Source organism: Myodes glareolus, chromosome 13 (genome assembly GCF_982192425.1).
Source record: "Myodes glareolus chromosome 13, mMyoGla1.1, whole genome shotgun sequence".
Classification (NCBI taxonomy): Eukaryota; Metazoa; Chordata; class Mammalia; order Rodentia; family Cricetidae; genus Myodes; species Myodes glareolus.
This window is the reverse complement of record NC_142038.1, coordinates 29,283,317-29,298,609: the sequence shown is the minus strand read 5'-3', so window position 1 is coordinate 29,298,609 and position 15,293 is coordinate 29,283,317. Positions and strand designations below refer to the sequence as shown.

The window sequence follows — 15,293 nt, the reverse complement described above, 5'->3', positions numbered from 1 at the left end:
CTTGGTTTATTCATTATTAAAATGAAATCTCATTTGCACTTAATTAATATGATATTATTAATTAATTAGATATTAATTAATTAGATATGTCCATGGTAGGTGTATGCTTCGTGTTTATGTTTATTGTTTGTGAGGTACTGTACTTTAACAGCAAAAGACAGAAATTCAAACACTCTTCAAAGATCAGCGTAAGACCTCTGCTCTGCCATACTCTGCCATGCTCTGCCATACACAGTCATTCTGGGAAGTCTCTCTTACAGGCTGCTTTACACCACGTTGGAATATGAATAGCTGACAGAACCCCAGACTTCTGAATGAATACCGTGTGCTCAGAGCCTTACGTAGTCCACCTCCAGGAGAACGGCACGGATTTTGCTTCTCTCTGATTAGAAGCATCCTCTGGGTTCCTTTCAACTCATCTAAATGCCATCTTGGAAGATCAGTATCAGAACTAGAAGGGAAGTAAAACCATACACATTTAATTCATTCTCTGCATCAGAATATAGGCCCTTTTAGAAGCTCATAAACATTTCAGCCATCGCCTTCCCATCACGTTCATTCTGGCAGTTCCCTGGAATGGTAATGTGGCTCTTTTGCTTACCTTCCTATGACCTTTACACAGAAATCTGTGATATTTTCAAGAACAGGAAGAGGGACAAAGGGATGCCATCGTCAACATCAGAATACAGTCTTCCCCTAAGACAGGTCTTTAGACATTTAATTCTGTCATCTCAGTCACTTACTTGAGAAATATTTTGATTAAGATGGGAGAAAATTTGAATTTCAGAAGGATTTTTAATGTGATGGGTTTAAAATTAAACTTACAGGCTTGCATTTAAGTGATAATGTAGTTGATGGACAAGATATAAATTCTAAAATTGAGTGCAGTATTTGAAGCTAGCTTTACGGAAGTGTGACAGCAAGTAGTATTTGTAGAGCCCACCGCTCTCAAGGGTGTTCAGTTTAGAGAAAAAATAGGGTTCGCCTTGTGTAGGATGTATTTCTTTAATATCAATCATAAATTCTACTTTCTTCTGTGAAAGCTCATTCCATACATGAAAAGAACTTCAATAATTTGCTGAGACTATGTTAACATCTGATTCAGTGAACAGAGAAGACCATGTTGTGGAAGACAAGGCCTCTTCCCTATTTTAGGAATTTTAAATTTAAAAAAAGGCGAAGAGGCAACTCAAAGCACATTGTGGAGGAAAGAAGAACCTGTTTAGTGTCTGAAACTGAAAATGATAGCACTAACTCAGAGGTTGTCTGTTTAAGACGATGGCTCTGTATAGTTATCCTGAAAATCTGCACTGTACAGCTTCTGCATCCCGATGAGCTCCTGCCTATAACTACCCACGTTAACTAAGGACATAGTCTAGGCTATGTGGGACATTTTTAACTGTGGCACACACGCTAGAGAGTCCTTGTGTTATAAGGTTAATAAAGCGTAAATGCATGATTCATATTTGGCAAACATTATTCCCAATGTTTCTGATATACATTACATAGTACATATAATATGCATAATGCATTATCCTATTTGGATAAAAGACTTGCCTGTAAGGACAGGAAGCTGTCAGCAATCAGAGGATTTGTTGAGCTTACCTATATCGAGGAGTTCCTGTATTTGGAAACTATTTTAAAATTAGCCACATATGAAATGTATTTATTTTCTTTCACTCATGAATCTTCCATTGCTGTTTTCTTTGCACTTTGAGCCTACACATTAACACAATAATATGACTTAGGTTTGCATAATGTTTCAATAGTCTTACAAGGTAGAATTTTAAAATTTCTTCCAGCTTGGTCTCTGTAGCACTCCTTTGCATTATGCAGATGTCATAGGTGGCTTACATGTCTTTGCATTGAGCATATGAATTATTTTTTTTCACAGACACTTTTCGACTCTTAGTATGACATTTTGTGTGCTTTTTAAAGTTTTTTGACAATTTCATATATGAGCACTATATTTACATAATTTCTCCATATGTTCCCCTTCCAACTCTTTTCCTATCCCTCCTCAACTTCATGGCCTTTCCTCCTTAATTAAATTAAAAAATTTAAATATAAATTAAAAACAACCAGCTAGCTCACAATATTGTAGAGCTAACTGGCAAAATTCCTATTTCTAAAAGGTGAATAGTATATTGTTTTAAAAATGAGTCAATCAAAACTTATATTGTACAATGGTAAGTATGATGAGAATCTCAGTTCCTTAAAGTGTGGAACTGGATGAAAGAAATGCTGTGAACAAGCTAAGACAATGAACTGTGAGGTCAGGGGTCAGGCTGCCTGTCTTCACACCACCAGGTTACACTTCTTAAGTGTGTGAACTTGGGTAACTTATCTCTCTAAAGGTTCATTTACAGCATGCAAATTGGGACAGGAGACCTGAACCATATTACCCTTCTCGGAATTAAATGTGACTACATGGGAAAATGAAAAATGTATGCATTGATTTTTTTGAGATGTTAATGGGGCAAGAACATTTTGGGCAGAAGAGACAAAATATAGGGAAGTGTAAAGGCTTAAGAAAGCATCAGTCAAGGGGTTTGAAGCCAAATGTCTATGTTTGATGCTGTCCAGTCTGGAGAAGCAGCTGTGCACTGGATAATGACGGCATCCATGTGCTCTTCAAGTGACACTGTCAATTTATCTATTTATTTATCTTTAAAGATTTATTTATTTTTATGTGCATTGGTGTTTTTGGCTGCATTGTATGTCTGTGTGAGGTTGCCAGATCCCCTGGAACTGAAGTTACAGACAGTTGTGAGCTGCCGTGTGAGTGCTGGAAATTGAACCTAGGTCCTTTGAAAGAGCAGCCAGTGTTCTTAACTCCCGAGCCATCCACAGCCTGACGTCATCAATTTATCGATTAACATTGGAGAGTAAATTTATTATCGTGCCTAGACTCTGTAAGAAAAACTGGACATTTACAGGATTGAAAATCAAAATCTGATGGATTAAAAGATCATTTCTACTCCTAGACCTTATTCAACCTGGCCACTGTTGAAACAGTTAGTATACTTCATCCAGCACTTCTCTGATGACGGTCAGGGTTGGCAGGTAATAAGGGGACACACACTTTGTACTTTTCTGCATATTATCAAGTTCCTTCTCTAATGGGAAGTGTGCAGCAGCAGCAGCTGTGCCTAAGACAATGTGCATACGTCCAGAAAAGCATCTGAAGATGTAGGAAGTGAGGAATGAGCTAAGCAGAGTTGTAGAGAGTAACAGCGTCAAAGGAACAAGTATAATAAAAATGTTTGCTGCAATGTGAATGGCTTCCACGCACATTGCTAGGTTGTAAGAGGGACTCTACCATGGAGTTGAATTATTAAGAAACATAGAGTGTTCCAGATAGTTTATTTAAGTGCACCATGCAAAAAGAAACAGAGGAAGCTGACATATTGGGTTTCTCACTGTCTGGGAAAGCAAATGGTCTACCAGTCCACACAGGGAAGAGGCCCTTTTGGCCCATGCTCAGTCCCCACCCCTTGTTTTAGTCTCTGAGTCTCTTGCTGCTCTGTCTCCGCTGAGTGTCTTCTATATTTATCTACTGGTATATAGACATTTTCCAGGAAGGCCATGTTTGCGTTTTATCTTAATTTCGCTTACTTTATGGGGTTGATAGAAGTCAATTTGTGGATTCATCTTCAGATGGATTAGTTACAAATTCTGTCTCTACTTCAACTTCTGTCCTGCCTTCCAGATATATACTAGCATCTACTCATTTTTATTTAAAATGGTGCAGAGAGTCTTAATAAACTATGATAGTTTAATACCATTTTCTTTCCTTGTACTAAAAATTTAATTTTAACACTAATTATATGGGTTTTTTTTGCTGTAGTTGAAATTGATTTTTTATGAATTCTAGAAAGTTTTTGGAAGTCTTTAATTAAATATCCTTTATAGTAATTCTTAGTATTTTTAATACAGGGTTGTGAAAAACGCTGTTTTGATGCGTTTTATAATTATGAGCCCAGGAGAGAAACTGAGCAAAACAGATAGAAAAAAAACCAGTCAAAGCTGAGTGACTTCCCTTTATAGTCAGAAATAATGATATCTCCTTTGAAAAGAGAGTCAAAACCAGAACCATAACGCACAGCTTGCTAGCACACAGTTTGCTAACAGTGAGGAGCCAGTAGAAAGAAAAGTGTCCCACTGGGGAGAGGAGAGGAATGGTCTCACTCTTCTGAGTTTGTTCGAAGTGAAAAAGCTTTAAAGGATTACATGAAAGTTTGTTGTCTCAGGAAAAGCTGGAATGCTTGGTTTAACTCAGAGACAATTTGTTAAAAAAGGATTTGAGTAATCATCTCTTCACACTCATCTTCAATCTTCTAAACCCTTAAAATTCCTTACAGGGCTACTGATAGGCCATGAAAGCAGATCTTTGTATACCCTGGGAATCCTTAAATTTTGGCAGGTTGTGTGTGAGAGAAGCACTCTGTCCTCTTGTCCTCTTGGTGATGGATACAGACAGCCAAGAGAGCCGATGTGATGGAGGAGTCAGCTTGTTCTTTTGTGAGCTGCCCAGGCTCCCCAAAAAATCACATGGAAACCATACTAATTAAATCATTGCTTGGCCCATTAGCTCTAGCTTCTTATTGACTAACTCTTAATTCTTAATCTAACCCATCTGCATTCATCTATGCATCACCACAAGGTCGTGGCCTACCAGCAAAGTTTCAGTGTGTCTGTCTTCGTTGGCAGCTCGATGGTTTCTCTCTCACTCCACCTTCCTCCTCCCAGCATTTTCCAGCCTAGCCCTGCTCTCTACCTTATCACAGGCTCAAGACAGTTTTTTTTAAACTCAATTGAAAATTTTACTTTGTACTCATACAGCTGAGTTCCATTGATCACACTACATTTCAAGTTGCAAATCACATTTAATTAATATTAACACCAGGTAATTGGCAAAAATAACTTCAAAGGAGGGCTGAAAAAATTGCAAATTGGAACCGCAGGTGCCTCCATACCGCAGAGGCTTTGGCGGGATCCAGAGAAAGTATATATGATTTTTTTTTCTTTTTTTAAATTTATTTATTTATTTGTTTATAAAAATTTCCACTTCCTCCCCTCCTTCCCATACCCTTCCATTCCCCCCACTCCCTCTCCTCCTCCTTCTCCAGTCCAAAGAGCAGTCAGGGTTTCCTGCCCTGTGGGAAGTTCAAGTTCCTCCCCTCTCCTTCCAGGTCTAGGAAGGTGAGCATCCAAACAGACTAGGATCCCAAAAAGCCAGTACATGCAGACAAAACAAGACCCAGTGCCATTGTCAATGGCCTCTCAGTCAGCCCCCATGTCACCCACATTCAGAGACTCCGGTTTGATCACATGGTCGTTCAGTCCCAGTCCAGCTGGCCTTGGTGAGCTCTCATTCGATCAGTCCCCTTGTATCAGTGGGTGAACGCACCCCTCGCGGTCCTGATTTCCTTTTTCATGTTCTCCCTCCTTCTGCTCCTCATTTGGATCTTGGGGGCTCAGTCCAGTGCTCCAATGTGGGTCTCTGTCTCTATCTCCATCTATCGTCAGATGAAGGTTCCCTCTGGTCCTGCCTTTCTTGCTCACGTTCTCCCTCCCTCTGCTTCTCATTTGGATCTAGGGAGTTAAGTCCAGTGTTCCAGTATGTGTCCCTGTCTCTATCTCCATCCATCGCCAGATGAAGGTTCTATGGTGATATGCAAAATATTCATCAGTATGGTTATGGGCCAAGGCCAGTTCAGGCACCCTCTTCTCTGCTGCCCAGGGAACAATCTGGGGACCTCTCCTTGGGCCTGGGAACCCCTCCAGAATCAAGTCTCTTGCAAACCCTAAAATGGCTCCCTTAGTTGAGATATATTCTTCCCTGCTCCATATCCATCCTTCCCCCCATCCCATCCCCCCAAGCCATCCCCAATCCTCCCCCTCTCCCTTCTCTCTAACCATCTCCCCTTACTTCCACCCCCACCCCCCATGCACCCCATTTTGCCTGGCAATCTTGTCTACTTCCAATATCCAGGAGGATAACTATATGATTTTCTTCAGGTTCACCTTCTTATTTAGCTTCTCTAGGATCACGATTTATAGGCTCAAAGACCTTCAATTATGGCTAGAATCCACTTATGAGTGAGTACATACCATATTCCTCTTTTTGGGTCTGGATTACCTCACTCAGTAAAACGTTTTCTATTTCCATCCATTTGCATGCAGAGTGGAATCCCACATTGCAGATATATTATAGATAAGGGTGTTCATAATGAGTACTTCACAAGAGGCACCGTCTAAGGACAATGAGAGACCCCTGTAATGGTTCGAGGGAGGCTCTAAAGCTTCTATAGTAAGTAATAAAGGTTCAAATTAGATAGCAGCTTATATCCCCCAACACCTTAACAGTTCAGAAGTTTTCAGAGAGCCAGGGCAAGAGAGTCAATATAATCTGTGACATCGTAAAGTGGCCCCTTACCTTTTCCTACGCCCTACTGCCGTGTTATTCCCTGTAGTGTGTACCACAGCTCACTACACTGTCAGTTCTAGCCCACTGAGGTAGAACTGAGAGAACGAAGGACAAGTAATTTTGTTTTAAAGATAATCTAGGAATCACATACACCAGTTGTCCTCATATTCTGCCATTGAACATTTAGCTGGATGGTCACACAGTTGGACATTAGGCTGAACAATGCTTGTGGTTTGCTGGGAAGAGACAGTCAATTATCTTTGCTACAGCAACTTCCCCATGAAAGGGGCACAAGCAGCAGAAATAGAAAATGTAGAGAGGAGTCCAGAGTGAACAAGGCTCCTTGTTTTAGTTATTAGATATTTTCATGCACACCTGTCACTGCAGTGAATGAATCCCTCACAGCACACGATGCTCCTCATTTCCTCTGAAGGCCAGTGATGATAAAAATAGGAGAACACACACAACTTTTCATAACCTAGTTATTAGCTATTGATTCTGGAAAGATAAGTCTTTAGAAATAAACTTGAAGGAATTTCTCCCAGCTAAAACTTACTGTACCGTGGATTTGAGTCTATAACTATAGGTATAATTTGCACCCCAGTTGGAAAAACCACCCAGTTAATTTTGAGATGTCTTAGATGGGAAAACAATATTGAACATAACTTCTATTCTTGTTCATCCTTTGGGACTTTGGTATTCATTTCTAACATTCTTTTGAGTGCATAAATTCTAATTTTATTAACAGATTCTCTTTCACTTGCTCCCTCTTGTTCTTGCCACTTTGTGTTGCCTGACACAAAGTGTGTTGGCTGACTTGAGTGTCTAGAAAGTAATAGTAGGGGAATTTAGGAGGTCAAATAATTCAAGATATAAACGAATCCTGAAACTGTACAAATATTAGAGGTAATAGATGATTAGTAAGATATTGTCATAGAGGCAAGCTGAAACCATGGCACCTACTATGAGTGAGAATTTTTACTATACATCAGCTAGGTAGATAGATAGAAAAGGTGAGAGCGTCTCCCCTGAACCCAAACAACGTTAGACATCCAGGAAATACCTTCCATTCAACCAAACCTTTTTCTTCCCATTTCCAGAGAGTCCACAATTTGTGGAAAAGAAATTTAGAAAAAAAGTTGATCAACAAGGAAAAGACATTTTCCGAAGGAAACAGCATCAGTTTAGATTATTGTGAGAGGAGCAATAACTGATTTAGTCGTGGTTACAGAGATGTTTATATAACCATGAGGATTTGTTAAAATTTATTAAATGATACATGTAAACATCTCCATATTTATGTCATGTCAATATACCTCAGTGCTGCTCCTAAATCATAAACATCACTGTAGTAGCACATGAGCAACCACAAAATTGAATACAGGAAACATGTGTACCACACATACATCCCAGCTGTATGCACTTCTAGCCCAGGTTCAAGTTCCTGCTGTCTACCTCCAGGACTTTCCAGTCTGCAAATGGCCTCAAACTACCTATTTTTATTGGTTTCTTTTTACAGCATAGCATGAATATTGTGATACATCCATAGATACATATTTTAGCAATATTTTTCCATTTTATTTAGTGTTCCATTGATTTTCATTAAATAAATATGCCAAAATTAGATCTATTAGACTGCTGATGGCCTATGTGAACTATTCAGAACAGTGCTATTCTGAATAAGCACAAACCTTATGTACAATTCTAACTTGAGAAATGACCATTGCATATGCATAATTTCATGTTTGGAGACCAGGATAATCAGCATTTCAGTGTGCTCATTCCAAGCTGAATACGACTATCAGTATTGTTGATTGTTCTGTCAATACACCCAAATTCAATCAGCCATTTTTCCTGGCTGTTGCATATGTGACTGTTTTAAATATGCACCAAAACATGTGGACGTTCAGTTATCCTGCATTCCTATCAACAGTCAATGTTATAGGTCCTTTAATTTTAATCACGGTAGGGACTTTGATTCATTTCCATTTGCTTTAGGGTTTTCATGTTGCCAAACTTGGTTGATAATTTGTCTTGTGCAATAAATTAGAGACTTAGAGGGTTTTGTTGTTGGTTTTCTTGCTTTTGTTTTTGTGACCAACAACAAACAGTTCAGGTCTTTTGTCTGTGTTTTTGTTTGATATATTAAATTAGAATTGTCCTTCATTTACATAATCTGAAAATATATAGCTAATGTCTTCTTCCACCTTGGGTCATTCTTTTTACTGTGCCTGGTATTATTTCATAAACCTAAGGGACTAATATTTCATGGTTTAACTTATAAAAATACCATGTTTTCATTTGTCACTTTAATTAAGGAACATTTGAGGAATTGTTATCACTTGCAGGTCTAACTTTTATATATGTGATGGGAGGTGGAGTCAAAGCCTTGCATCTCATTCATGATGATTTAGTAATCAGAGCAGCTCCCCATGATTTGCACAACAATAGTTTTAGGTACTTTATCAAGCAGACCTTTCTTTTGTAATCAGGGTAAAGAATAAGTCACTAACTTTTTATTCTTGTTTATTATATTTCATATCAACTCTTTGTTAGAAATTTTGCTGGTGTGATTTTTAGATGCATAATCCGTCAATAACTCTAGGTAGAAATTAAATTAAAATTCACTGTAAGGTGGGGAAACTGAGAAGTTGTGGGAGACAAAAGTACCTTACTACAGCAGAATTGACACCTCCGAGTACCGTGAGATTCCATCTTGGTGGGCTTCACTTGTGTTGCTTTCTGTCAGGAGTGATCGCTGTGATATATGCTCTGAGAAATTCATTTCTCCATTCCAGATAAAGGAAGACAAAGGTCTAAAAAACCAGGAGAGAACAGAAGAGAAAGACGCTATTCATACAAATTGCCCCAGGAATACAACATCGAGACTGTAGTGGTTGCAGATCCGGCAATGGTTTCCTACCACGGAGCAGATGCCGCTAGGAGATTCATCCTGACCATCTTAAATATGGTAGGCAAACCTCAATGTGAATTAAAAGGTTTTCAAGAGAGTTCTAAGTAGATTGCAATCTAAAGAAGTCATTTGTTTTGTAGCACTGGGTTTTGACACCAACGTTTCAAATTCTTTAAAATTTGACTCCTCCCTTTCTTTCAGTAATTATGAGTAGAAATATGGTTTGTTGTCTTAAGCACGCCAGATTGATTTGTTTCCAGGGCAACCGCAAGCAGCTCTCCAGACTTTGCTTTGTTTTAAAACCTTTGCTGTTAATTTTGAGATAGCAAAACTCTTCATCTTATTTTTCTTTCATGGTTTTCCTTTCTCTGCTTCTGCCTCTATTTTCTATCTTTGAAAGACATCGTTGAGAGTAGAGCCATATTGTAGTCTTGGTTTATGTGCATGGTTCTAACACAGATGTTGTAAAATAATTATAGGGTGAAATAAAAATGAAATTGGTCAACCTGCTTGACTCAAGAATGTATGCAATTTTAAATAGCAAGCATGATTCCAGTTGGTGAGCAGAACCTAAGATGTTGTAGGTAAAATCCAAGCCAACTGACTTCCAGGAAACTAAGTATGATTGCCATCTTCTGGGGTGCAGAGAAAAGTTTGTATCTATTGTGTTGTGTTGACATATTTTGGGGGGCAAACTTTTTTCAAGAAAAAAATATTAGAAATACTAGTGAAAAGTGTTTTTTTTTTTTCAGAAGAGAAAACAGGACTATGGACTGAGTGTATTTTAGTGTCCATTGGCCTTTTTCCCCTAGGGACTGTTTGTCTTACTTTAGATCCACCTACCGTTCCTCATCTATATTCTGAGACTCTACTAGCCTTGTCCTCTGCCAGTCTGCCAGTCTGACTGTAGTCTCATCCTTGTACTAAGAGCTAAAGAAACACACTTTGCTTTGTCAGCCATATGTTTTGTAATACATACTAAATAAATTTTAGAAGAAAAAAGGCATAAAATAAGAATAATATATAACATCAAAAATTTGTGTTGCCTACTAGTTTTTGACATAAAGTTTTTGTACTAAGTTGGGATTTTCTCCATGTTTGACCTTGAATGAAAGATGTCCTGTTTTCCTTTCATTTTAATAGCTTTTATTTTGATTTGCTTTTAGGTTTTTAACCTTTTCCAGCACAAGAGTCTGGGCGTGCAGGTCCACCTTCGTGTGATAAAGCTCGTTCTGCTCCATGAAACACCAGTAAGAGAGTTTGGAGTTTTTATTCAACTAAGTGGGCGTGAAATTGTGCTCAGGAACTTTTAAGTGGAGAGAATTTTAAGGATATTCTTTTATTGACTCAAAATCCAAAAATATCCACTGAATCACTTAAAGTATACATAAAACTGGCCTTTGGTTTGGGTTAATCCCTCAATTTTATTTGAAAAATGGAATGTTCTTAGTTTCCAAGGATCCCAAAAGCAAACCCTAACTTTCCAAAATGTAATTTTAAGTTATTTTAAAAGACAGCTTTCTTCTAGTATTTAAACATATGTGTTGAAGGTGTTTTCTTATCTGTATTGCACCCGAAATGGAGAACAGTTTATGGCATCGCTCTGACTAATTAAAAAATAATGAAAGAAAAACTGTTTTCATAAATTACAGAATTTAGTCTATTTCCCAAGCCTGAAATATCAGATGTTTAAGTGTTCCATAATGTCTCTTTGATTTCTATGGTAACTTTAGAAAGATTATGTAATTATTACACTACACAAATTTCAACTTTGTTTGTTTGTTTAATGCTGTGTTTCATGAGAGATAAGGATAAATTAAGACTAAGTGCATTCTATGTTCTAACTAGTGTCAGAGTCTGCAGCCTGGGAAGTTTCCTTAGGATCAATAAATTGATTAATTAGGCTTATCTGCGAACAGTCTCTCTGGAAAATGAAAGCGGCCTCTGTTGCAGGCAGATCTGTACATTGGGCACCACGGGGAGAAAATGCTGGAGAGTTTTTGTAAGTGGCAGCATGAAGAGTTTGGCAGGAAGAACGATATACACTTAGAGATGTCCACAAGCTGGGGAGAAGACGGTGCTTCGGTGGATGCAGCAATCCTCATAACAAGGTAAGATTTCCCAAGCCACTTCAACTGTGTTCTTAATCCAGCATCTCTGCTGCTTATCACGCCCATTCCTCAGTACGATGCTCTTGTTCCAAGATTTCTTGGCATAATGATTTTAGTCTTCTCCCTCCATTGATCACTGATTTCTCAGAAGTTTAAGGTTAGATCAGTACTCTGTTGACAAAATATCCTTCAGTTATCTTAAAAATCTTACTCACAATTGCTGGTATCAAAGATACAACACTGATGAGAGTATCTCTAAGCCTAGAGAATTTCGGTAGACATTAAATATTATGAGGAGATACTATATGTTTGTCAGCTATCACCATACAAAATTAACTTTTTAAGTAGATTTCAGTAACTTATAGCTTTTCTAGGTCCATCTGAGAAGAGATTTTTCTGATGTATCTAATTAACAGCACTGCGTAGTGAATGTACTTAGTATAAATACTTGTAATGCAGAAGTAAGGATACTTGCAGCTTTAAAAACATGGAATAACGCACAACAATATGTCCTGTGTCTGTTCTCTGTATTAACAATTGTTGGTAATATTGCTTTGCTTCCAAGCAAGAACTAACAAAACATTCATTACGTGCCAGCAATTTAATCTAAGGTCATTAAACGTATCAAAATTTCATAATATATCAGTGACAACAATATAACATGACTTGTCTGAAAAAACTTGTGAAATTAATGATATGTTCTTATTAACTATACTCAGCAGTTCTAGCAATAAACCTTTGTAAAACAAAACTGTCTTCAAGAACATGAGTGGACTTCCACTTCCAGCTCAGTGCGTGGAACTGATACTGAACTTGAATGCCAAATTGGCACGGAACGTGAAAATTTAGGTGGCAACAGTCTGAAGTCTTTGGAACATAATCTTTAAAAGATGGAAAATGTTCTGGGGAAGCCCCACAGTTAACCCAGCTCTGTGTTAGAGGACAGTTTCTCAACTGATAGAACAGCCAGGAACTCAGTCGATCCCCAGGCTACTTCTGAGAATCCCGAAGGACAGAACCCTATGCTCTGGATTTCAGATATTTAAAACAATGCTGATAATTGGACGAGTCAGTCTACAAGTGTGAGGCAGTTTTGATCCTTTTCATCACTCTCGGTATTTATCTAAGATACTCAGGAAGGCTGTGTTATCAGCGTGACAATCTAGGGGGATCTGTTCTGACCCAGCCCAGTCTTTGCTGTTTAGTAGAGATTAAGTTTTCCCCATTCACAGGACCTTGAGTATCTTCTCAGGCTTTTCTTAGATTCTCCGTTAGGGTTGGGAGGATAACAGAAACAAACATGAAAAGCAAACAACCCCTCATGCTTTCTTTTATGAGATTTGTGTTGCCTGTGGTGTCTCTTCATAGCCATAGAACAGAAGCCAAGACGTGCACATGTCTTTAAGTAAAATTCAGAGTAAATCTTGAAAGCAATTAAAAACCCAAATTTGCTCTTTGAAAATCAGCTGTCTGGAAACAGATTAGCATAACTATGAGTGACAAATTCTTAATAAACTCTCCAATGTCATTCAACAGTGAAAAGATAATCTATTCCTCGAGTGATACTTAGATCTACTTTACAAAAGAAAAAGGAAAAGAATGACAACATTCCTTAATTACTTACGTAATGTTGATTAGCCTACGACCCTAGATTTAGGCATAAAAAGTACAGGGGAGGTGCTTGATTGTAAAGCAGATTCAGAAGAAAATCTTTCTGAACAGTGGAGGACAATGACTTCGGAAAAACAAGAATAGAAACAAACCACAAACTACTTGCATTGTTATTCCCTGGCAGGAAAGTGAGGTGACCCAGAAAGAGCTCTGGGGGCGAATATGATCACAACCCAGTACTGCATTTTGTGTTGTACAAATATTTGTTTGTGTGGATGTTGTAAAAAACTCTCAAAGAACTAGTACAAATTGAAAAAGATATACTATACTAAGAAACATAAAACCACCCACTTTGGACTTTTTTATAATTGTTTTTATTGAGTTATATATTTTTCTCCGCTCCCCTCCCTTCCTTTCCCCTTCCCATCAGCCATCTCCCATGGTCTCCATGCTCTCAATTTACTCAGGAGATCTTGTAGCTTTTTTTTTTACACTTCCCATGTACATTAGATCCATGTATGTCTCTCTTAGGGTCCTGTTTGTTGTCTAAGTTCTCTGGGTTGTGAATTGTAGGCTGTTTGTTCTTTACTTTATGTCTAAAAGCCATTTATGAGGGAGTACATATGATATTTGTCTTTCTGGGTCTAGGTTACCTCACTCAAAATGATGTTTTCTAGATCCATTTATTTGCCTGCAAATTTAAAAATGTGGTAATTATTTTTTTCTGCTCTCTAGTACACCATTGTATAAATGTACCACATCTTTCTTATCCATTCTTCAGTCAAGGTGTGTTTAAATTGTTTCCAGGTTCTGGCTATGACAAACAAAGCTGCTATGAACATAGTTGAGCACATGTCTTTGTGGTATGATTGAGCATCCCCAAAAGTGGTATTGCTGGGTCCTGAGGAAGATTGTTTCCTAATTTTCTGAGAAATCATCATACTGATTTCCAAAGCAGCTGTACCAGTTCTACTCCCACCAGCAATGCAGTAGTGTTCCCTTTACCCAACATCCTGTCTAGCATAAGTTGTCATCAGTGTTTTTGATCTCGGCCATTCTTTCAGGTGTAAGATGGAATCTCAGAGTTAGAGGACGCTTTCCATGTTAGCTAGAAAGGCAGCCACATATTATCGCTCCAGCCTCCAGGCTACTTGTATTTCGTGTCCATGTAAATCGGTTTGAAGTTGTTTTGTTTGAAACCTCTACCAGTGTGGCATTCATTCTAACAGCCACAGGAAACCAAGCCCCTCTTTTTCTCTTCATTCAGAGGGAGGATCATAAATGTGATTTATTTGATTTATTCTTTATAGAAATTGTTAATGTGGTACTCCTTGAGAAAAGTTTCCTACAAATATCCTTATCTATGACACTGACCATGTGTCAATACTTAGTTATGTTACTAAATACTTTGTTCTGTCGAGGGTATACACACATACACTCTTCCTGGGGGCTTCCGGGCTGTTTTCCCTCACCCACCTGTGAGGCGAGGCTTGTATGGAGGACCTGTATCTCTGCTGTCTGTTCCTGGAAACCAGAGTCCTAAAGAGAAAGATTTAGTCCTAAATGACCTCCAACTATCCGGTCAGAGACATCTAAATGAGTGTTTTGTGTGATCTGGAGGAACGTTTTAATGCTTAAATAGTGTAAAATAATAATGATCAGACCTTTAATTTGTAAGAAAGCTATGAAAAAAATAAGAAAAGATGAGCATCAGGGATCCCTCATTCTTACTCATATTTGTCAGCTGAATTTAAAAGCGAGTTTCTATTGAATGTCCCTCTTAGACAATTGCTAAATATTGTGTGCTATGTGGACACGTCACCAGGAAGAAATTGTAGCTCAGGGATTAATCTTGGTCTCAGCTCCAAGGCGTAATGCTCTTGTAAGTTTGAACCTATCTGAGGTAATATGTTTGTTAAGTTGTTCTGTGTGATAGAATGAAGCAAATAATTTAAAGGTGACCTAGTGCTGTGGCCTCATGGCAACAGGAACACGAGAACGTTTCTCCCATGTGTAGAATTTCTCAGCATAATTGTCACGTTTTTCCCTGATTTATAGGGAGAGCCTCAATCTCTGGCTCTGGAAAACGGTCTTATTTAAAATTTAATTTTCATAATAATTTTTGCCTTTCACGTTTATTTAAATGATTCCGGTTTATCTGCAATCCTTCTCAAAATTAATTTCAAATGAGTGCCGTTGGCAAGAAAGATAGAAAATTTAATAA

At 38.1% G+C, this 15,293-nt stretch overlaps 1 protein-coding gene across 1 annotated transcript in view; it reads left to right on the top strand.

Moving 5' to 3' along the window:
* Adamts19 (ADAM metallopeptidase with thrombospondin type 1 motif 19) overlaps positions 1-15,293 on the top strand; it is a 185,299-nt gene that overhangs the window by 40,161 nt on the left and 129,845 nt on the right. Inside the window, exons 4-6 of the mRNA XM_087896043.1 lie at positions 9,232-9,404; positions 10,514-10,597; positions 11,301-11,458. Coding sequence (XP_087752169.1) covers positions 9,232-9,404; positions 10,514-10,597; positions 11,301-11,458 — 415 coding nt within the window. The remainder of the gene's footprint in view (positions 1-9,231; positions 9,405-10,513; positions 10,598-11,300; positions 11,459-15,293) is intronic.